Source organism: Ornithorhynchus anatinus, chromosome X1 (genome assembly GCF_004115215.2).
Source record: "Ornithorhynchus anatinus isolate Pmale09 chromosome X1, mOrnAna1.pri.v4, whole genome shotgun sequence".
Taxonomy (NCBI): domain Eukaryota; kingdom Metazoa; phylum Chordata; class Mammalia; order Monotremata; family Ornithorhynchidae; genus Ornithorhynchus; species Ornithorhynchus anatinus.
Window position 1 is genome coordinate 40,998,211 of NC_041749.1, and position 23,562 is coordinate 41,021,772.

Sequence of the window (23,562 nt, forward strand, 5' to 3'; positions counted from 1 at the left end):
GTTCGATTGAGTGCCTCAAAGAGCAAGGTGGCTTAGAGGACTAAATAGTAAATTAGGGGTCCACTCTGATTTCTCCTCACTAATGCTGCCATGTTGTGTGTCTCAGGAAAAACCCCCCACAGAACCCCTCTGCTGTGCATCTTACTGGTCAAATGGGGTTGTTACTACATCCATGAACAAACAGCAAAAGTGGAAATTAAAAAATCTGCTAGTATTCACACACATGCTACTTCCCCTTAAGGTGAGAGTTATGGCTGAAAAGCAGTATGTTTGGCTTTGTAGCTATAGCACTTCTGAGAGTCAGCAGGCCCTGAGTTTAATCCTAGCTCCGTCATTTGTCTGCTGTAGTGACTCTGTGCAAGTCACTTCACTTCTCTGGGCCTCAGTGAGCTCATCTGTAAAATGGGGATTAAGACTGTGAGTCCCATGTGGACAGGGACTGTACCCAACCTGATCAGCTTGTTAAGTACCCCAGTGCTTTATTCAGTGCCTGGCACAAAGTAAGTGTTTAACAAATATGAAAAACAAGAGAAAAAACAAAAACCTTTCCCCCTTTTATTTTTTCAGGAGCATACTCGAGAAAGGCTAATGTGGACGTTTGGCCAAAAATGAGTGTAAAGGGTTATTGGCAGGGCCTTGTGGGAGAAGACTTGCATAATTAAGTGGATGTGACCTTTTCTTTGAAATCACATTACGATTAGAACCAGTAGTCAAAATGATGTGCTTCTACACATAGCAATTCACAGTCCACGCCAAAAGCAATTTGATAGACAATGTTATACAACGATTATAGCAGTAAAAAACCCTCATGCTTCGGGCCAGAAAAGAGATGAAAAAACAGCTCCCGAATCCTTTCCCACCTCTTCCAGGAACAGTTTACTGACTCACTGCGAGAAAAGAGCTGATTTCCCCTCCAGGCTGTTCAACAAGCCCCATCACACACACCCCCCTGTCTCTAGCACAACAAGGACACTAGTCCTATTGACTATTACACCCAGTAGTTTCTTTATTTATATTAAGGTCTGTCTCCCACTCTAGACTGTTAGCTCCGTGTGGACAGGGAATGTGTCTTTATTGTCATACTGTACTTTCCCAAGCTCTTAGTACAGTTGTCTGCACTGAGTAAGTGCTGAATAAATATGACTGTTTGATTGCCTGAACCTACCTTTTTTAAGGTATTTGTTAAGCCTTTACTATGTGCCAGGCACCGTGCTAAGCATGAGGATAGATTACATTCTTCGTCCACTATACCCAGTAGAAGTAAGTCCGTTATGGGAATGGAACATGTCTGCTAATTCTGTTGTATTATACTCTCCCAAGCACTTATTACAGTGCTCTGCACACAGTAAGTGCTCAATAATTACCATTGATTGATTGATCTATTGATTGCTTTGGGTGCCCTGCTCAGCTACAGCCAGTCTCATTCAATTCTCAGTCCCCTTATTGGTCATCAGATCCTTGCGGGCAGGAAATGTGGCTACCAACTCTGTTGTACCATACTCTCCCAAAAGCTTAGTACAGTGCTCGGCACACAGTAAGCGCTTGATAAATACCATCGCTGATTATAATACCACCACCTTGATTCCTGAATAGCACTCTTCTTCCCCGAGCGGTCTGCGACCCCTAGCACTACAATCAGTTCCTTCCTGCAGACCAAGACCTGCCCATGGCTACCCAACTTAGTCACTACCAAGTGATTACCCAACATTTCTGCCCTGTCAACAAGCTTGTGAGGTAAGTAGGAAGGCAGCTACTATTGCCCCATTTCAAAGATAAGAACACTGAAGGAACAGAGAGATTGCAATTCGTCCCCCTGCTCCGGTCACACAGCAGGCTGGTGGCAGAATTGGGGATCCAAACCGAGGTCTCTGGTTTCCAGACAAAATGACTGTCAAGTTCTCCTATAATTTGCGTTTACTAGGCACCATGCACTGTACTAAGCGCTGGGGTAAATGCAAGGTCATCAGAAATCAGACACAGTCCCACATGGGGCTCACGGTCTAAGTAGGGGAGGGGGAGGATTTCATCCCTACTTTGCAGAAGAGGTAACTGAGGCACAGAAGTGAAGTGTGTATATTTCTATGATTCTATTTACCTTGATGATGGCTGCGCTAGACTGCTTGTTTTGTTCTGTTTTGCTTTGCTGCCTGTCTCCCCCGTTTAAACTGTGAGCCCGTTTTTGGGCAGGGATTGTCTCTGTTGCCGAATTGTACACTCCAAGTGCTTAGTACAGTGCTCTGCACATAGTAAGCGCTCAATAAATAATATTAAATGAATGAATGAATTTGCCCAAGGTCACACAGCAGGCAAGGGGCAGAACTGGGACTAGAACCCAGGCAGGTCTTCTGACTCATTCATTCATTCAATAATATTTATTGAGCGCTTACTGTGTACAGAGCACTGCAATAATAATAATAATGATGATGATGGTAATTCTTAAGCACTTACTATGTGGCAAACACTGTTCTAAGCGCTGGGGTAGATACAGGGTAGTGAGATTGTCCCACGTGGAGTTTACAGTCTTAATCCCCATTTTACAGATGAGGTAATTGAGGCACAGAGAAGTGAAGTGACTTGCCCAAAGTCACACAGCTGATAAGTGGCAGAGCTAGGATTGGAACCCATGACCTCTGACTCCCAAGCCTGTGCTCTTTCCACTAAGCCACGCTGCTTCTCCACATTTGGGAGAGTACAACACATTGGTAGACATATTTCCTGCCCACAGAGAGCTTACAGTTTAGAGTGAGAAACAGACATGAAAATAAATATGTAAGTTAACAGATAGGTACATAAGTGGTGTGGGGCTGGGACGGGGCGGGTCATGAATAAAGGGAGCAAGCCCCGGGTCTGTGGTCTTTCCACTAGGCCATACTGCTCTGGTAGTGGTCTCGGGGTTGCCAGTGGTGTTTCTAGGGCTGCCTTTACAGTTTCCAACACTCAGAACCAACTTCTAGAGGCCTGACCATATCAGCCATCGATCGATCAACTGATATGTCCACAGCAGACCCTGTGTCTCCGTGGCAGCCTCTGGCTGGCATCGAACCGAACCCATTGGCCTTCAGACTGAGCTGGACAATCCTTGCCAACACATCACCCCCCGCAAACGGATTCTTCCTCTTGGCCTTCCTCCCCCGCTGAGCCGCTCTGGGCTGGGGGCGGCTTCAGGAAGTTCCCAACAACGGAGAAGATTCCAGTGTTTATTTTCTTTCTGCACTGCTCTGACATTCTCCGACGTACCATCTGCAGTGGTAGTGAACGGCCCAGCTCTGTCAACGTGAGCTCCATTGAGCCCCTGACCAGGCACTTATAGGGCCAGAGACCCTTTAATAATAATAATAATAATAATAACAATTAATTAAGAGCTAAGTGCTAAGCACTGCATCTGAGGTAAATAGAGAAGCAGCGTGGCTCAGTGGAAAGAGCACGGGCTTAGGAGTCAGAGGTCATGGGTTCTAATCCCGGCTCCACCAGCTGTGTGACTTTGGGCAAGTCACTTCACTTCTCTGTGCCTCAGTTCCCTCCTCTGTAAAATGGGGATGAAGACTGTGAGCCTCACGTGGGACAATCTGATTCTGATTATCCTGTATCTACCCCAGCGCTTAGAACAGTGCTCAGCACATAGTAAGCGCTTAACAAATGCCAACATTAATTAATTAGGTTGGACTACGTCCCAAATAGTGTACTGGCTAGAGCACAGGCCTGGGAGATGCATAAAAGGCAACAGCAAATCTGTCTTTCAGTACCCCTTAGATATGCCTTCTTAGGTATGGGAGAGTAGGAGGGACGAAGAAGGGTTGAGGAAAGGGAGGGATGACGGTTTACTGAATCGACCCCCTCCATGAAAACAGACTAGAAGCAGCTGTAATGGCATTTACTGAGCAACTGCTGGCTGTAACACATTGAACTAAGAGCTTGGGAAAATAAACAGAAGCCCAAGCCAGACACATTCCCTGCCCTTTAGGAGCTCACGCTCTTGATGTGGGAAGATGGACATGAAAAATAGCGGAGTCAGAATAAATAATTGAAGGCACAATTGAACATGCATATATGCGCAAGGCGGGGGGGGGGGTGTTAATAAATATGTAAGTGCTAGAGAAGACTGTTGGGTTGGTTCAACGACTTGCAAGGTGTCTTGGGATGATAAGATAGATTTGTTAAAAAAGGAGCTAAAACAAAGTTTAGTTTCCCCAAGGAATTACACAAGTGCTCACTGTCTAAATGGGGGTGAGTTGGGAGAGTACAATATAACAATAAGCAGACACATTCCCTGCTCACAACCAGCTTTACAGTATAGAGGGAGAAACAGACATTAATACAAATAAATAAATTACAGCTATGCACATAAGTGCTGTGGGGCTGGGAGGGGGGATGAACAAAGGGAGCAAGTCAGGGTGACGCAGAAGGGGGTAGGAGAAGAGTAAAGGGGAGGGCTTAGTCAGGAAGGCCTCTTGGAGGAGATGTGCCTTTAATAAGGCTTTGAAGCGGGGGAGAGTAATTGTCTGTTGGATTTGAGGAGGGAGGGCATTCCTGGCCAGGATGTGGACGAGGGGTCGGCAGCAACATGAGTGAGATGGGGGTACAGTGAGAAGGTTAGCATTACAGGAGCGAAGTGTGCGGGCTGGGTTGAAATAAGAGAGTAGCGAGGTGAGGTAGGAGGGAGTAAGGTGACTGACTGCTTTAAAGCCAATGGTGAGGAGTTTTTGTTTGATGCTGAGGTGGATGGGCAAAACACTGGAGCTTCTTGAAAAGTGGGGAAGCATGTTCTGAGCGTTTTTGTAGAAAAATGATCCGGGGAGCAGCGTGAAGTATGGACTGAAGTGGGGAGAGACAAGAGACTGGCTGGTCAGTAAGGAGGCCGATGCATAATCCAGAGGGGATAGGATGAGTGTATTAAGGTGGTAATTTCATTTGATGTGGAGGGAAATGGGAAGCTTGGGGTGGAATCTGAGGAGAGGGCTGCTCTGAAATTGTTGAGAAGCCGCATGCAGTAGTGGACAGAGCACGGGCCTGGAAGTCCAAAGGACCTGGTTTCTAATCCCAGCTCTGCCACTTGTCTGCTATGTGCCTGTGGGCAAGTCACTTCACTTCTCTATTCTTCAGTTACCTCATCTGTAAAATGGGGATTAAGATTGTGAGCACACTATGGGACATGGACTATGTTCAGTTTGATTACCTTATATCTCCTCCAGGTCTTAGTACAGTTCCTGGCACATAGTAAGTGTTTAACAAATACCATAAAAAAAAAAAGATGGGTGATGCTTCAAGAAGATAATTGGAGTGGCAGCTGAGGTATCGATTGGGAAGGGGGAAGGGCTGGAGGCCGGAGGAGGCTCACACCCAGCAATCCAGCCACTTGGATGAACGTGGTAGCGGTCAGCACCCATGTGCCCCCGGGCCGAGGGGTCTGGACCCTTCCCACCGAAGATGGAACCGAGAGAAGCTCTCCAAACTGCAGTCCAGAGGTCCACAAGCCAGACGGCGACACGGCCCTTACCCCCTCTTCTCTCGCCTGTCCAATCCCCAGCAGGGTAGATCAGCATGAGACACCCCCTCCCCCCCCCACCTCCTGCTCTCACTCTCCCCACCCGTGACAGCCAAGCAGGAGACCGTGAGGGAGCAGGAGCAAGACGTGAAAAAGCAGCGTGACCTAGAGCCTAGAGCCCGTAAGTCAGAAGAAGCTGGGTTCTGATCCCGGCTCCACCACATGTCTGCTCTGTGACCTCGGGCAAGTCACTTCATGGGACCTCAGTTACCTCATCTGTAAAATGGGGATTGAGACTGTGAGCCAGAGACAGGGACTGTGTCCACCCTGATTAGGCTGTATCTACCCCATTGCTTAGTAAAGTGCCTGGAACATAGTAAGCGTTGAACAAATGCCATAAGGACAAGAATAAAGAAGAAGGGAACTTGGAGGCAGCGAGACGAATGATGACACTTAAAGGTTCAAGGAGCTCTCAGCTAGCCAGCTCCTGCCCCAAGTGAGTCTATACTGTGAAGGTCCAATGCTGGGTAATGGTCAGTTCTGGTAGGAAGGACTGGGCAGTGGTCAGTTAGTAAAGCCCAAGTGGTCTGTGCCTGAAGCGAAATTGTGGCTTAGTGGAAAGAGCACGAGCCTGAGAGTCAGCGAACCCGAGCTCTAATCCCACCTCCACCACTGGCTTCCTGTGTATCCTTAGGTAAGTCACTTGACTTCTCTGTGCCTCAGTTTTATATGTAAAATGGGTGTTCGATACCTGTTTTCTCTCCCCCTTAAACTGTGAGTCCCATGTGGGACAGGGACTGAGTTCATTCAGATTATCTGGTATTGCCCCAGCTTTCGTACATTGCCTATCTTCATGAGATTGCGAAAATCCACCCTTTCCTCTCCATCCGAACTGCTACTACCCTGATACACTCATCCTATCCCGTTTCGACTACTGCGTCAGCCCCCTCAGTGGCCTCCCTGACTCCTGTCTCTCCCAGCTCCAGTCCATACTTCCTCTGCTACGCCGATCATTTTTCTACAAAAATGTGCAGTCCATGTTTCCCCACGCCACAAGAATTTCCAGTGGTTGCCCATCCACCTCAACATCAAACAGAAACTACTTACCATCGGCTTTAAAGCACTCAATGGGCTTGTCCCCTCCTATCTCACCTCGTTCATCTCCTAGTACAGCCCAGCCCCTACACTTTGCTCCTCTAACATCAGCTTGTTTACTGTTCCCCTATCTCATCTATCTTGCCTCTTTCCCACCTCCTTCCCCAAGTTTGGCACTCCCTCCCCCCTCCATATAAACCAGACCATCCCTCTCTCCACCTTCACACCTCCTGGAAAAGATCTTCTCAATTAAATCTTCTTTCCCCCCTTCCTTCTCCCTTTTACATTGTCTGTGTGCTTAGATCTGTGACCTTTGGACATTGGATATTCACCTCACCTTCAACCCCACAGCATTTATCTACATATTATGAATTATACATATGAAATTATTTACAGTCTAGAGGGGGAGACAGACATTAATATACATAAATAATTTCATAATTGGAATCAAGGCTCATGAAAAGGGAAGATAATTTGGGAAGGATGGTGGTGTCAACTATGATGGGAAAGTTAGGTGGATCTGGGAGGGAAGATGAGGTGTTGCATTCAAAGATGAGGCCTAATTCCTCCATGAAACTTTTTCAACCCAGGACAGAGACCTGATCCACCTCATCTATTCCATCTCCAGACACAGTCTCTCAAAACTGCCTCATCTGTGTGTATTTCCAGGTGGCATCACCTAGTTCTCTACTGAATACCCACAGGCTATGTTTGTTAATTAACTTGTCAGTTAATCATATTTACTGAGCGTTTACTGTGTGCAGAGCACTGTACTACGCGCTTGGGAGAGTACAATATAACAACAGACACATTCTCTGCCCACAATGAGCTTACAGTCTAGAGGGGAAGACAGTCACTAATATACATAAATAAATTACTTGTGGGGCTTTCGGAATTTGGATGTGAGTCTTAAGCAACTGTGGCTGAGGTCCTTACTCTGCTTTGTTGGGCGGGCAGCGTGATGTCACATGTGCATGTGAGGGTTATTTGATAAACCAGATGATGCCAATGATAATGGAGGACATTTTTCAGAAGTCGCCTCTAAGGGTGAGAAAAGGCAAAGGAAGAAACAGTGGGAGTGGAGAAGTAGCGTGGCCTAGTAGAAAGAGAATGGGCCTCAGAGTCAGAGGACCTGGGTTCTAATCCCGGCTCTGTCAACTGCCTTTGGCGTGACCTTGAAGTGGCTTCATTTTTCTGTGTCTCAGTTCTCCGGTTCTCTGTCCTACTGAGACTGTGAGTCCCATGTGGGACAGGAACTATGTCCAACCTAATTCACTCGTATCTACCCCAGAGCTTAGAACAGTGTTTGACAAATAATAAGCTCTTGACAAATACCATTTAAAAAAAAAAGTGGAGACTTCAGTTCAAGTGCTGGCTCCAATACCTGTCCATGTGCCCCCAGTCAGTTTAGTTTCCTTATTTGTGAGGCAGGAAAATGACAGCTGCCCTTCAGCATGAAATACCCATTGGGGGCCATCCCTGAAAGGGACCCCTCCCCCTCCCACAACAAGGATGGCAGTGGTGGGAGACTGTGTGTTTGCGCCAAAGTACTGATATGCCCGCACATCCGCTTATTCCTATCCGTCAGGTCTAGGACCTGCTGAGGACAAAGAATTCAACTGGAGTATTTACTGAGCCCTTTCTGTGGGCAGAGCTTTGTGGCAAGCCCTCAGATAAGATCTTTTGGCAGCTTGAGATGAATACGGTTGTCAGCTGATTCGAGATGGCACAGTCCAGCAGTTGGATCGGATTGAAAACATCCCATGATGGGCCGAAAAATGGCCACTTGGTAACTTGAAGAAACTAAAATTAGACATCTTAATGCCAAGACTGAATCACAGCATGATCTCCGCCCCTTCTTCTTGGAGTGCAAACTCGTGAGCAGGGAACGTGTCTTATGCTCCTACTGTACTTTCTCAAGGACTTAGCATTCCACGGTGCTCAAGAAACACCATTATTATTACAACTATTATTATTACTCCACTACCCCCATCACGGGTACCTCCATACACCCCTTTTTGTTCTCCATCTCCACTTTCCACGCCCCTCACTCATCACCCCTTTGAGCAATCCCCTCTACTTCCCTAGCTCTCTGCCAGTTTGAGGCAGCTCCAGGCTCAACGGGCTCCGGGACCATCCCCTCTCCCCCCAACAAGCTCGCCCTGGCAGAAAAATCACCCCAGTAGCTAAATCAGCTGGTGGGGCAGGGAACTTGGGAGCAGAGTGGGGCCGGGAGTGGAGGCTTGAAGAGCGTGGCTCCGAGATGCCAGTTGGAGGATCCTGAGCAGCGTAGCTTAGTGGATAGAGCATGGGCCTGAGAGCCAGAGGACCTGGGTTCTCATCTCAGCTCTTCCACTTGCCTGCTGTGTGAACGTGGGTAACACTTCACTTCTCTGTGCCTCAGTTTCCTCAACTGAAAAGTGGGGATTCAAGCTCGTCTTGACTATAAGCTCGTTGTGGGCAGGGAATGTCGCTGTTTATTGTTGTATTGTACTTTCCCAAGCACTTTGTACAGTGCTCTGCACACGGTAAGCGCTCAATAAATATTATAATGAATGAATACCTGTTCTCCCTCCTACTTAGACCGTGAGCCCCATGTGGGACAGGGACTGTGTCCAACTTGATCAAAAAGTCAGCACTTAGAACAGTGTTTGACACAAAGTAAGTGCTTAACAAGTGATACTACTATTACTAATAACAATGATGATGACGATTCTGAGATCACTGAAGTCCCTCTTTGCCTGCATGGGAGGAGTGGGAGGAGTGGGGTGACAAGCTCTCACCATCAGGGGACAAAATGGCACGTGGCTCTCACCTGGCCTGGGCCACTTTGCAGCCTGACAATTCCTCCCCCTAACCCGGGGGTGGGGGAATTGAACATTCCCACTCTCCCAGAGGACGAATGCAGCATGTAGAAGACAAGATAGAATGTGGACAAGGTAAAGTATGAATGATTCAAAGCAAATGCTGGATCTAACAGGGTGCAAAACCAAATCCGGAGCCTCCTAATTGCCTGAAGTCTTTACGGAAAACTAGGAGAGCTCCTGGTCTCCTGTCAGCCACGCCCAACTGTCACAATGGGCACAACCAACCTCCCATATCTGAACGGTTTGGAGCATGAATCGCACCAGGCTCTTCCCTATGTCCAAGAGCAGCTCAGATCTGGTGTTTAGGATCGGAACCCACGATCTTCAGGGGTGCTCACAGCACCTTTTTGTTATGGTATTTATTAAGTGCTTTCTATATGCCTGGCACTGTTCTATGGGCTGGGATAGATACAAGCACTTAGTTGGGTGCTTTGCACACAGTAGGTGCTCAATAAATACAATTGAGTGAATGAATACAAGCTAATCAGGTTGGACACAATCCACGTCCCACTTGGGGCTCACAGTCTTAAACCCCATTTCACAGATGAGGTAACTGAGGGACACAGAAGTGAAGTCACTTGCCCAAGATCATGCAACAGACAAGTGGCAGAGCCGGGACCAAAACCCACCTAGGGTCAGGTGGTTCCCCTGAGCAGCTCTCCCTCCCCCATTCCTTGGGAAAAGGCCCATGTTATTGCCAAGTCTGTCTTGGGCTGAGGCCCTGGTGGGCCACAGTGTGGATTTTGGGAAAGGGCTGGTTATTGCAATGATGAAATTCCCAAAACAACAACCCCAACCCCCCCAAAAAACAACAAAAAATCCCCACCCATCGGTGGCAGGATTTAAAGGCAGCATATATACGTGCATGAACATATAGATAGGCACACACTGCCTAAGGAAATCTGGATTTAAAGGCAGAGTGCGCACGTACACACAAACAGACACACTCTAAAAAAAAACCTATTAATGGTAGGATTTACGGGCATCACACACACACACATATACACTCTAAGCAAACTCCGTAATAGGGGAAGGATTAAAGGGCAGGATTCATTCAATCATTCAATCGTATTTATTGAGTGCTTATTGTGTGCAGAGCACTGGACTAAGCTCTTGGAATGTGCAATTCAGCAACAGATAGAGACAATCCCTGCCCAACAACGGGCTCACAGTCAAACAAGGGGGAGACAGACAACAAAACAAGTAGTCCGGCATCAGTACCATCAAGATAAATAGAATCCTAGATTTATACACATCATTTTTGGGGGGAGTCACTCTAGGGCTCGGGCCCCGCCCCCGTCGCCCCCCTCAGCCGGACCCCCACCCCCACCCCCTTGACTCCATTCCCCCACTTCGATTTTTGAAGGCTCACCTCCTCCGGGAGTTCTTCCCAGACTGAGCCCCCCTTTTCCTCAGCTCCCCCTCCCCTCCCTATCGCCCCCACTGGCTCCCTCTGCTCTGCCCCCTTCCCCGCAACACTCATGTATATAGATGTACAGATTTATAATTCTATTCATTTTATATAAAAACCCTCTTTACTGGTTTTGATGGGTATATATCGATAATTCTTTTTCTTTACATTGATGCTATTGATGCCCGTTTCCTTGTTTTGCTGTCTGTCTCCCCCTTTCTAGACTGTGAGCCCGTTGTGGGCAGGAATTGTCTCTCTTTATTGCCGAATTGCACTTTCCAAGCACTTAGTACAGTGCTCTGCACTCATTTGTATATATTTTGATTACCCTATTTATTTTGTTAACGAGGTGTACATTCCCTTGATTCTATTTATCATGACTATGCTGTCTTGTTTTTGTCCGTCTGTCTCCCCCGATCAGACTGTGAGCCCGTCACTGGGCAGGGACTGTTTCTATCTGTTGCCGAACTGTACATTCCAAGTGCTTAGTACAGTTTTCTGCACATAGTAAGCGCTCAATCATTAATAATCAGCATCCTACTGAAAGTTCATCTCCTCCAAGAGGTCTTCCCAGACTGAGCCCCCCTTTCCCTCTGCTCCTCCTCCCCTCCCCGCTACCCTCTGCTCCTTCCCTTTCCCCTCCCCTCAGCACTGTGCTCATTTGTATATATTATTTATTAACCTATTTATTTTAATGCGGTGACCATCCCCTTGATTCTGTTTGTCTCGATGATGTTGTCTTGTTTTTGTTTTGTTCTGTTTTGCTCTGCTGTCTCCCCCGTTTAGGCTGCGAGCCCGTCATTGGGCAGGGATTGTCTCTATCTGTTGCTGAATTGTACATTCCAAGCGCCTAGTATAGTCCTCTGCACATAGTAAGCGCTCAATAAATACTACTGAGTGAATGAATAATAAAATAGAGTAGTAAATAATATATACAAATATACAGGCACGCACGCATGCATATGCACACCCACACACGGTCTAAGCCAATCTGCTGGTGACAGGATGGAGTGGTGGCACGGACATATATCCCCACGCTCAGCAAACCCGTTACAGTGGCAGGATTAAAGGGCAACAGGCACCCACGCGTGCATGCACACACCCACCCATCCACCCACCAGGAAAGAAACAAATTAACCTTAAATTTAAAATCCTCTAAACGGGAGGGATCAGCAGCAGTAGCAGCAGGCGAGAAGGCCCAGGCGGGGCTAGCCCTCCTTTGTGCTCAAGGGAGAAGGGAGACCCAGTCCAGGGATCTCTAATAATTACGGTATTTGTTATTATTATTATTAAATCGTCGTATTTGTTAAGCGCTTACTATGTGCAAAGCACTGTTCTAAGCGCTGGGGGATACAAGATGATCAGGTTGTCCCACGTGGGGCTCACAGTTTTAATCCCCATTTGACAGATGAGGTAGCTGAGGCACAGAGAAGTTAAGTGACTTGCCCAAGGTCACACAGCTGACTAGCGGCGGAGTCGGGATTAGAACCCGTGACCTCTGACTCCCAAGCCCGCGCTCTTTCCACCGAGGTATCTGCTAAGCGCTTATTATGTGCCAAGCACCGTTCTAAGCGCCGGGGTAGATACAAGGTCATCAGATTAAACCACATGGGGCTCACAGACTTAATCCCCATTTTGCAGATGAGGTAACTGAGGCACAAAGAAGTGCAGTGCCTCGCCCAAAGTCACACAGCTGATCAGTGGCGGAGCAGGGATTAGAACCCACGACTTCTGACTCCCAAACCCGGGCTCCTTCCACTAGGCCACGCTTTCCCAGCGCTCATTCATTCATTCAGTCGTTTTATGGGGCGCTCACTGTGTGCAGAGCGCTGCACTAAGCGCTTGGAAAGTATCATTCAGCAATAAAGAGAGACAATCCCTGCCCACACCGGGCACACAGTCTGGGGGAGGGGGTGGGGAGGCGGGGAAGTGGGGAGACAGAAATCAAAAGAAGAGAACAGGCATCAGTAGAAATAAATAGAATTATATATACATATATATATATATGTATATATATATATTCACATCCAAACAAGTAAACAGGCATCAGTAGAAATAAATAGAATTATAGATCTGTAGATCTATACACAAGGGCTGTGGGGCGGGGAAGGGGGGGATAGAGCAAAAGGAGCAAGTCGGGGCGACGAAGAGGGAAGGGGGAGCCGCAGCGTGACTTAGTGGAAAGAGCACGGTTTGGGGGAGTCAGAGGTCCTGGGTTCTAGTCCCGCCTCCGCCACTTATCAGCTGTGTGACTCTGGGCCAGTCACTTCACCTCTCTGGGCCTCAGTGATCTCACCTGTAAAATGGGGATTAAGACTGTGGGCCCCACGTGGGACCACCTCAGTACCTTTTATCTGCCCCAGCGCTTAGAACAGTGCTTGGCACATAGTAATAATAATTACAGTATTTGTTAAGCGTTTACTTTACTAAGCGCCGGGGGCGGATACAACTGTTTTGTTTTTGCCGTCTGACTCCCCGTTGTTGGGCAGGGATGGTCCCTCTCTGTTGCCGAATCCCAGCTCTGCCACTGGTCAGCTGGGTGACTGTGGGCAAGTCACTTCGCTTCTCTGGGCCTCAGTTTCCTCATCTGGAAAATGGGGATGAAGACCGGGAGCCTCACGTGGGACAACCTGATGACCCTTTATCTCCCCCAGCGCTTAGAACAGTGCTCTGCACATAGTAAGCGCTTAACAAATACCACCATTATTAGTATTCCAAGCGCTTAGTAGAGTGCTCTGCACATAGTCAGCGCTCAATAAATACGAGGGAAGGAATGAATGAATGAATAGAAGCAAATGGGGTTGGACGCCATCCCTGATCCCACATGGGGCTCACAGTTTCAATCCCCATTTTCCAGATGGGGTAACTGAGGGCCAGAGAAGAGAGGCGACTGGGCCCAGTAGAGAAGTGGCGGAGGCGGGATTAATAATAATAATAATAATAATATTGGTATTTGTTAAGCTCTTACTATGTGCAGAGCACTGTTCTAAGCGCCGGGGGATACAAGGGGATCAGGTTGTCCCACGTGGATTCACAGTTTTAATCCCCATTTCATACTGAGGCACAGAGAAGTGAAGTGACTCGCCCAAAGTCATACAGCTGGTAAGCGGCGGAGCCGGGATTAGAGAAGCAGCGCGGCTCAGTGGAAAGAGCCCGGGCTTGGGAGTCAGAGGTCATGGGTTCGAATCCCAGCTCTGCCACTTGTGAGCTGTGGGACTGTGGGCAAGTCACTTCACTTCTCGGGGGGCCTCACTTACCTCATCTGTCAAATGGGGATGAAGGCTGTGAGCCTCACGTGGGACAACCCGATGACCCTGTGTCTCCCCCAGCGCTTAGAACAGTGCTCTGCACAGAGTAAGCGCTTAACAAATACCGACATCATTATTATTGTTATTAAAAATGGGGATTAAAAGAAATGTGAGCCCCACGAGGGACGATCTGATGAGCCTGCATCTCCCTCAGCGCTTAGAACGGTGCTCTGCCCAGAGTAAGCGCTTAACAAATACCAACATCATCATTATTATTAAAAATGGGGATTAAAAGAAATGTGAGCCCCACGAGGGACGCTCTGCACATAGTAAGCGCTTAACAAATACCAACATCATCATTATTATTAAAAATGGGGATTAAAAGAAATGTGAGCCCCACGAGGGACGCTCTGCACATAGTAAGCGCTTAACAAATACCAACATCATCATTATTATTAAAAATGGGGATTAAAAGAAATGTGAGCCCCACGAGGGACGCTCTGCACATAGTAAGCGCTTAACAAATACCAACATCATCATTATTATTAAAAATGGGGATTAAAAGAAATGTGAGCCCCACGAGGGACGATCTGCTCATAGTAAGCGCTTAACAAATACCAACATCATCATTATTATTAAAAATGGGGATTAAAAGAAATGTGAGCCCCACGAGGGACGCTCTGCACATAGTAAGCGCTTAACAAATACCAACATCATCATTATTATTAAAAATGGGGATTAAAAGAAATGTGAGCCCCACGAGGGACGCTCTGCACATAGTAAGCGCTTAACAAATACTAACATCATCATTATTATTAAAAATGGGGATTAAAAGAAATGTGAGCCCCACGAGGGACGCTCTGCACATAGTAAGCGCTTAACAAATACCAACATCATCATTATTATTAAAAATGGGGATTAAAAGAAATGTGAGCCCCACGAGGGACGCTCTGCACATAGTAAGCGCTTAACAAATACCAACATCATTATTATTATTAAAAATGGGGATTAAAAGAAATGTGAGCCCCACGAGGGACGATCTGATGAGCCTGCATCTCCCTCAGCGCTTAGAACGGTGCTCTGCCCAGAGTAAGCGCTTAACAAATACCATAATTATGGCGATGATGATAATTGGGAGGGAAAGGGGGGGGCTTAGCGAGGGAGGAGGTGATGCTCCGCACGGAGGAAGCGGGGGGTCCCACCTCGGTGACGACGGTGGACAGGTAGACGTCGCGGCCGTAGTCCCAGCCGTCCAGACACTTCTCCTGCTCCAGGCGGGCCAGGTCGACGTCGGTGCCGGGCGCCAGCCCCAGGGCGGAGAAGTTGCGCAGGGCCTGCAGCCGGTAGCGGCGGCAGCGGCTGGGCCCCCGCCCCGCGCCCCGCGCCTCCAGCGGGATGCTGTGGTTCCGCCACTCGGCGCTCAGGTTGGCCGCCGCCGGCACCGAGCACCGGTGCTCGGGGGTCCCCGCCAGGAAGACGGCCGACATGCCGTTGAAGCCGTTGGGGATGATGCTGGCGCTCAGCAGGAAGAAGACCAGCCGCTGGAAGGGGCCCCACTCGCCCAGGAAGGCCGTCGCCTCGTCGTAGTCCCTCATCCCGAAGGCGGCGGCGATGCGGCCGGAGCCCCGGCAGGAGCGCTCCCTTTGCAGCGCGCTGCCCCGGGCGGGGGGGGCGGGGCCCCGAAGGGCAAGCCACGCCCCCCCGGGCCCCGCCCCCGGAGACGCGCCCAATGGGAGGCCGGGCTTCCAGCAGCCACGCCCACACGGGCTACACCCCCGGGGGACTCGCCCAATGGGAGGCCGGGCCTCCGGAGCCACGCCCACCCGGGGCGGGGCGCTCTCTGGCCACGCCCCCCGTCGCCCCGCCCCGATCCGCGCTTCTGTCCCGGGGAGGCCACGCCCCCACGGCACTCGGCCAATGGGAGACCACGGCTCTAGAGCCACGCCCGCCCGGAGCCACGCCCCACCCCGGGAGGCCACGCCCACACGGGCCTCGCCCCCACGGAACCCGGCCAATGGGAGGCCACGGCTCTAGAGCCACGCCCACCCGGAGCCACGCCCCACCCCGGGAGGCCACGCCCCACGCCGGGAGGCCACGCCCCCGTGGAGCTCGGCCAATGGGAGACCACGGCGCTAGAGCCACGCCCACCCGGAGCCGCGCCCCACCCCCGGAGGCCACGCCCACACAGGCCGCGCCCAATGGGAAGTCCACGTCCCCCAAACCAGCAGCGTGGCTCAGTAGAAAGAGCCCGGGCTTTGGAGTCAGAGGTCTGGGTTCGAATCCCGTCTCTGCCCCTTGTCAGCTGTGTTGACTGTGGGCGAGTCACTTCACTTCGCTGAGCCTCAGTGACCTCGTCTGTAAAATGGGGGTGAAGACCGTGAGCCCCACGTGGGACAACCTGATTCCCCTGTGTCTACCCCAGCGCTTAGAACAGTGCTCTGCACATAGTAAGCGCTTCACAAATACCAACATTATCAAACCACGCCCATCTGGGGCGGGTCACCCTGGCCACGCCCCCTGGCCTCGCCTCCTCGAATCCTTGCCACGCCCGCGATGGGACACGCCCCACCCATGCCACAGCAGCCTGGCTCAGTGGAAAGAGCCCGAGCTTGGGAGGCAGAGGTCAAAGGTTCGAATCCCGGCTCTGCCCCTTGTCAGCTGGGTGACTGTGGGCAAGTCACTTAACCTCTCTGTGCCTCAGTGACCTCATCTGTAAAATGGGGACGAAGACCGGGAGCCTCATGTGGGACCACCTGATGCCGCTGTATCTCCCCCAGCGCTTAGAACAGTGCTCTGCACGTAGTAAGCGCTTAACAAATACCAGTATTATTATTATGATGCCATGCCCCCTCTGGCCCTCCGGGGTGCCCGCCTCCTCCGGGCCCATATGCCCGAAGGAGCCACGCCCTTCCCTGCCCACCCCTTCCCATGCCACGCCACCGGAATCCAAACCATCCCAGATGCGCGCCTCCCCGGGCCATTCATTCATTCATTCATTCATTCATTCATTCATTCATTCATTCATTCATTCTTCATTCATTCGATAGTATTTTATTGAGCGCTTACTATGTGCAGAGCACTGGACTAAGCGCTTGGAATGTACAAGTCGGCAAAAGATAGAGACGGTCCCTGCCCCTTGACGGGCTTACAGGCTAATCGGGGGAGACGGGCAGACGAGAACGATGGCAATAAATAGAGTCAAGGGGAAGAACGTCTCATAAAAACAGTGGCAACTAAATAGAATCAGGGTGATGTACATCTCATTAAACAAAATAAACCAAATACATGGGGGTGGTGACAAAATAAACAGGCCACACCCGCACAGGTCACGTCCCTCTCTGACCACGCTCACATGCCACCCCGGACCACACGCCCTGGCAGCCCACTTCCACACATGTCCCGCCCTTGGCCACACCCCCGGCCGCGCCTCCAGGAATCCACGCCACCCCCGGGTGCACCTCTCCCCGGGCCACACGCCCCTCCAGGACCCCGCCCCCGTGCCAACCCGGCCGCACTCCTCCCTCCCCGGGTCACGCCCCCAAGGATAATAATAATAATAGTGTCGGTATTGGTTAAGCGCTTACTACGTGCAGAGCACTGTTCTAAGCGCTGGGGTAGCTCCAGGGGAATCAGATTGTCCCACGTGAGGCTCCCAGTCTTCATCCCCATTTTCCAGATGAGGTCACTGAGGCCCAGAGAAGTGAAGTGACTCGCCCACAGGCACACAGCGGACAAAGGGCAGAGCCGGGAGTCGACCTCATGACCTCTGACCCCCAAGCCCGGGCTCTTTCCACTGAGCCACGCCGCTTCCCCAATCGCCCCTCCCTCCGGGCCCCGTCCCCCAGGACCCACCCCAACCTGGACACCCTCCTCCCGGAATCTATGCCACCACGGGTGCCCGCCTCCCCCCGGCCCCGGCTACCGCGCCTCCCCACCCACGCCTCTCGGGAGCTCTAGTAATAATAGTAACGTGGGTATCTGTTAAGCGCTTACTATGTGCGCTGTTCTAAGCGCTGGGGGAGCTATAGGATGATCAGGTCGTGCCACGTGAGGCTCACAGTCTTCATCCCCATTTTACAGATGAGGGAACTGAGGCCCGGAGAAGTGAAGTGACTTGCCCACAGTCACACGGGTACGGCACCCCGGGCCCGCCTCCCCGTGGCCAAGCCTCCCGAAATCCCGGTTCCCGGGATCTATACCACCTCGGGTGCACGTCTGCCATGGGCCATGCCCCACCGTGGCCTCGCCTCCTGGCACCTACACCACCCCGGAGCCAAGCCTCCCCCGGCCCACGCCTCCCCATGGCTCCTCCCCCGCTTCCCCTATAATAATAATAATGTTGGTATTTCATTCATTCATTCAATAGTATTTATTGAGCGCTTACTATGTGCAGAGCACTGTACTAAGCGCTTGGAATGAACAAGTCGGCAACAGATAGAGACGGTCCCTGCCGTTTGACGGGCTCACGGTCTAATCGGGGGAGACGGACAGACGAGAACGATGGCGATGAATAGAGTCGAGGGGAAGAACATCTCTTAAAAACAATGGCAGCTAAATAGAATCGAGGCGATGTACATTTCATTAACAAAATAAATAGGGTAATGGAAATATATACAGTTGAGCGGACGAGTACAGTGCTGAGGGGATGGGAAGGGGGAGGGGGAGGAGCAGAGGGAAAGGGGGAAAAGAGAGTTTAGCTGCGGAGAGGTGAAGGGGGGGTGGTAGAGGGAGTAGAGGGAGAACAGGAGCTCACTCTTACTATGTGCAGAGCACTGTTCTAAGCGCTGGGGGAGATACAGGATAATCAGGTTGTCCCACTTCCTCCCTTTCCCTGTCCTCTGTTGCTCTGTTTTCTCCGGGGATGGAGTTCATTCGTTCAATAGTATGTACTGAGCGCTTACTATGTGCAGAGCACTGTACTAAGCACTTGGAATGTTCAAATCGGCAACAGAGACAGTCCCTGCCCTTTGATGGGCTTACACTCTAATCGGGGGAGACGGGCAGACAAGAACGATGGCAATAAATAGAGTCGAGGGGAAGAACATCTCATGAAAACAATGGCAAATAGAATCAGGGTTATGAACATCTCATTAAACAAAATAAATAGGGTGATGAAGATATATACAGCAGGGGGGAAAAAAGCGGGGAGCTCAGTCTGGGACGGAGTGGGGGTGGAAGAACTAACATTAGGGCTATAGAGTCCAAGGTGGAGTCCACGCTCCGCGCACCCAGCTCCAGATCGATCGATCGATCGATCGATCAGTAGCAGTTATTCATCGCCCTCAGAGTGCAGAACACCGAGGTAGCGCGAGGGAGAGGACAAGAGCCGGAAGCCACCGACCCTGCCCTCAAGGAGTGTACTGCCAAGCCAGTCGACGGACACTTAAATAAATTTTACAGATGAGGGGAGTAGTAGAGTGAATGAATGGTGCCTTCAGGGTGCCAGTGATTTAAAGCATAGAAGAGGTGAAGTGGCAATTCAGGGACATAAAGTAGGGAGAGTAAAGATTAATCCCATATAGACCTCATTTTCCCTACTCCCTCTCCCTTCAACATCTCCCTTGAGCTTGGAACATCCTACCCACAGCCCCACAGCTCTTACGTATATATCTGTGATCTATTTAAAAGTCTGTCTTCCCTTCTAGACTTAGCTCATCATGGGCGGCGGACATGTCTACCAACTCTGTTATATTATACTCTCCAAAGCACTTAGTACAGTGCTCGGCACACAGTAAGTGCCAATAAACACCACTGATCGATCTAGAAAATATGATCTAAGAACTATCTGGTTTCTAATCCCAGCTCTGCCACTAAGACGGGTTCTACTCTCTGCTCCGCCGCTTGTCTGCTGTGTGATCTTGACCAAGTCGCTTAACTTCTCTGGGTCTCAGTTACCTCATCTGTAAAATGGGTCCGAAGACTGGGAGCCCCATGTGGAGCATGGACTGTGTCCAATCTGATTAGTTTTTTAGACTGTAATCTCACCTCTAGACTACAAACTTGTGGGCAGGGAATGTGTCTGTTATATTGTTATATTGTGCTCTCCCAAGTGCTTAGTACACTGCTCTGCACGAAGTAAATGCTCAGTAGGTTGACTGACTGACTGACTTGGATTTGCCCCAGCACTTAGAATAGTGCCTAGTACATAGCAGGCACTTAACAAATACCATAAAAAAAGAAGGGCTTTGAAGGCGGGAAGAGCCGTCTTCTGTCAAATATGAAGACAGAGTTACAGTCCATTGCCGCCTCACCTTTTCTTCAAAATGGTCAGAGGAGATGCTCTATCCCACAGTCGCAGGAAGACGAGCTTCATACCTGGGTGTGTCTGCAGGTGGCCGGGGTCTGTCAGAAAACGTGACTGAGCCCTTCTCTGGTGGAGTCGGCTTCTGGGTTATTTGATCCCACAGGGGTCTGAATGTTGCAAGGGAAGGGAGGCTGAGGGAAGGTGGCAGGTGGACGGAAGTAGCCCCCTCCTATGATCAGTGACCCCTGGGCATCTCCCTGAGGTTGCCCCTTCTTTCAACCCTTTCACTGGAATCAGATCTAGGTCTGAGGCTCGGGTCTGGGCAGCATTTCTTCTTCACTGCCCAGAAAGCCAGCAAGAGGAGGAACTCCCATCGCCTCGCGTGCCTCGCCCAGCCCAAGGGGGTCAGGATAGTCACTCAGAGCCCTGGGTCAGTAGTTGTGGGCCAGGCAATCCAGAGCGTCCATTCGAGGAGGTCTGATGGTCCCAGGCAGGCCCCAGTCAATCAATCAATGGTATTTTTTGAGTGCTTACTGTGTGCAGAGCCCTGGACTAAGTTTTTGGGAAAGTACAATACAATCAGTCTGTCAGTGGTATTTTTTGAGCGGCTTACTATGTACAGAGCTCTGTACTAAGTGCCTGGGAGGATTAAAATATAACAGAGTCATTAGACACGTTCTCTGCTCACAATGAGCTTATTACAGTCCACAGTCCCTAGCCCACAGGTCCCTAGGAGGAGGCTGCTTATGTTCATGGTTTCTCCAGTGGGGAACTAGGTGGTCCAGACCCCGCTAATAATAATAATAATGGTATTTGTTAAGAGCTTACTACGTGCCAGACACTGTACTAAGCTCTGGGGTGGATACAAGCAAATCGGGTTGCACACAGTCCCTGTGCCACATGGGTCTCGCAGCCTTAATCCCCATTTTACAGATGGGGGAAGCGAGGTACAGAGAAGTGCAGTGACTTGCCCAGGGTCATACAGCAGACAAGTGGCAGAGCCAGGATTAGAACCCAGGTCCTTCTGACTCCTAGGGCGGGGCTCTATCCACTACGCCACACTGCCTGCTCTGCCCTGACCTCCAAAGCCACATCCACCTCTGGGGCTGTAAACTCATTATGGGCAGGGAATGTGTCTTCTGATTCTGTGGGATTGTACTCTCTGTTGCCGAATTGTTCATTCCAAGTGCTTAGTACAGTGCTCTGCACATAGTAAGCACTCAAATGCTATTGAATGAATGAATGTTGGGTGTTCTGCATGCAGTAAGTGCTCAATAAATACCACCGACTGATTGAGAGAGGGGAAGACAGGCAAGGTTCTACGGGCCCATGGGGAGACTTCACCCCATTGGAGAAAAAACTCTTTCAGTGCTTGCAGAAGTGAATGGTGAGTAACCTTCCCCCCCACCCCTTCTTCGGGCATCTAGCAGGAAATGTGGGTCACGCACAACAGCAGCCCGGCTCAGGAGGTTGACTTTTCCAGCGACCTTCACAAGGTCCCCTGGGGGTGATAGTGGTTGTTCTTTTAAACAGAGAACATGATCCAGTGACCAAGGGCCTGCTGGAATCTCCCAGCCGTAAATAACAGGTGAATCTCGATTCAGTCACAAAGACTTCAGCGCCCACGCTCTAAGTAGGAGGAAGTAGGATTTCATCCCCATTTTACGTATGAGGAGGCTGCGGCACAGAGAAGTTAAGCAGCTTGCCCAAAGTCTCACAGCAGACAAGTGCTAATATTCCAAACACAGCACTTGATTGCAGGTATAAAATAATTTAAGGCTGAGGTAAAACAAAGCCTCAGAGAAAGCTGCATCCTTGTGGAAAATTGGGAGTCGACCGCTGAGGATATATTAGCAGGGAACACTGCCAGTAAGAAGGGAGTGGCTCCCTTTGGGGGAAAGCTTTGAACGGAAAGAGAGACAAGGAGGCAAAAGCAAAACAGCACCAAACACTGCAAACATTATCTATGTATCTACACAGAAGACAGCCTCTCTGTGTGCTCAGTATAGCCAGGATTGTCCATTTCTCAAGGGCCTTTTCAGTCAACCACACACTCACAAGTGGAGTTCACCATCACTGGTGGCTTTTTTGAATCCACTGGAGAAATATATATAGTGCTGGTGGTTTGAAGCAGCTTAGCCTAATGGATAGAGCACAGGCCTAAGAGTCAGAAGGATTTGGATTCTAATCCCAGCTCTGTCACTTGTCTGCTGTGTGACTTTGGGAAAGTCACTTCACTTCTCTGGGCCTCAATCACCTCATCTGTAAAATGGGGATTAAGACTGTGAGCCCCATGTGGAACAGGGACTGTGTCCAACCCGATTTGCTCGTATCCACCGCAGCACTTAGTACGATGCTTGGCACATAGTAAGTGCTTAACAAATGCCACAACAAATGCCCCCAATTATTGAACAGCCCCACTCACTTTCTCTCGACCCTGCCGGTCAAGTTTCCTCTGGGGCGGTAGGTGCAACGAGCCGGTAGGCGGGCAGAGTTGAAGCAGGTGGCAAAGTGAACATAAAGCTCAGACCCACTGACGGTCAAAGTGACCGCAGATTTCTGCAGGTCCTGGACCAGAGCTCTACGAACGCAGTTGCAGGGATAACCGTGGAGGCGAAAGAGCTCGTGGCAGTTATCTATATCCCCGAAGAGCCGCTGGAAAGGACTGTCCTCCCGGAAATGCTTCTAGGAACCAGACTTCCAAAAGGTTGAGTGAGGAACAGGATGGCAATGAGTCTCTCGGCACTTAATGTCACCCTATGTCCATCAATCAGTGAATGGTATTTATTGAGCACTTACCGTGTGAAGAGCATTATTTTAAGCGCTGGGGAGAATACAACGGAGTTGGTAATCACGTTCCCTGGTCACAGGCTAGAAGGGGAGACAGAGAGATGTCTGGCTTAAGGTCTGGGGAAGACACCCAAAACTTACTACAAAATTTTGATAACCGCTTTCCTGACCTTTACCCCCGTAGCATCAGTCAACTGGAAGTATTTTTTGAACAACTACTAAGAGGAAAGAGCAGTACTCACTGGATTGGAGAGTGCAGAAGGGGTAGTAGACATGATCCTTACCCTCAAAAATTCACAATTTCACAGGGGAGATAGATATATAATATTTTACGGATAGGAGGAAGAAAAGAATGGAAAGATAGATATTTGGATAGGGATTCTTCAGTTCCTAATACTGTCCTGGTCAATTCTTCCTCCCTCAGG

General features: G+C 49.9%; 1 protein-coding gene across 1 annotated transcript in view; it reads right to left on the reverse strand.

The window, feature by feature from the left end:
• The window catches only part of LOC100079308 (solute carrier family 22 member 4), a 92,051-nt gene extending 76,287 nt beyond the window's left edge, over positions 1-15,764 (reverse strand). Inside the window, exon 1 of the mRNA XM_029051502.2 lies at positions 15,306-15,764. Coding sequence (XP_028907335.1) covers positions 15,306-15,698 — 393 coding nt within the window. The 5' untranslated portion in view covers positions 15,699-15,764. The remainder of the gene's footprint in view (positions 1-15,305) is intronic.
• Between the last annotated feature and the right edge of the window lie 7,798 nt (positions 15,765-23,562).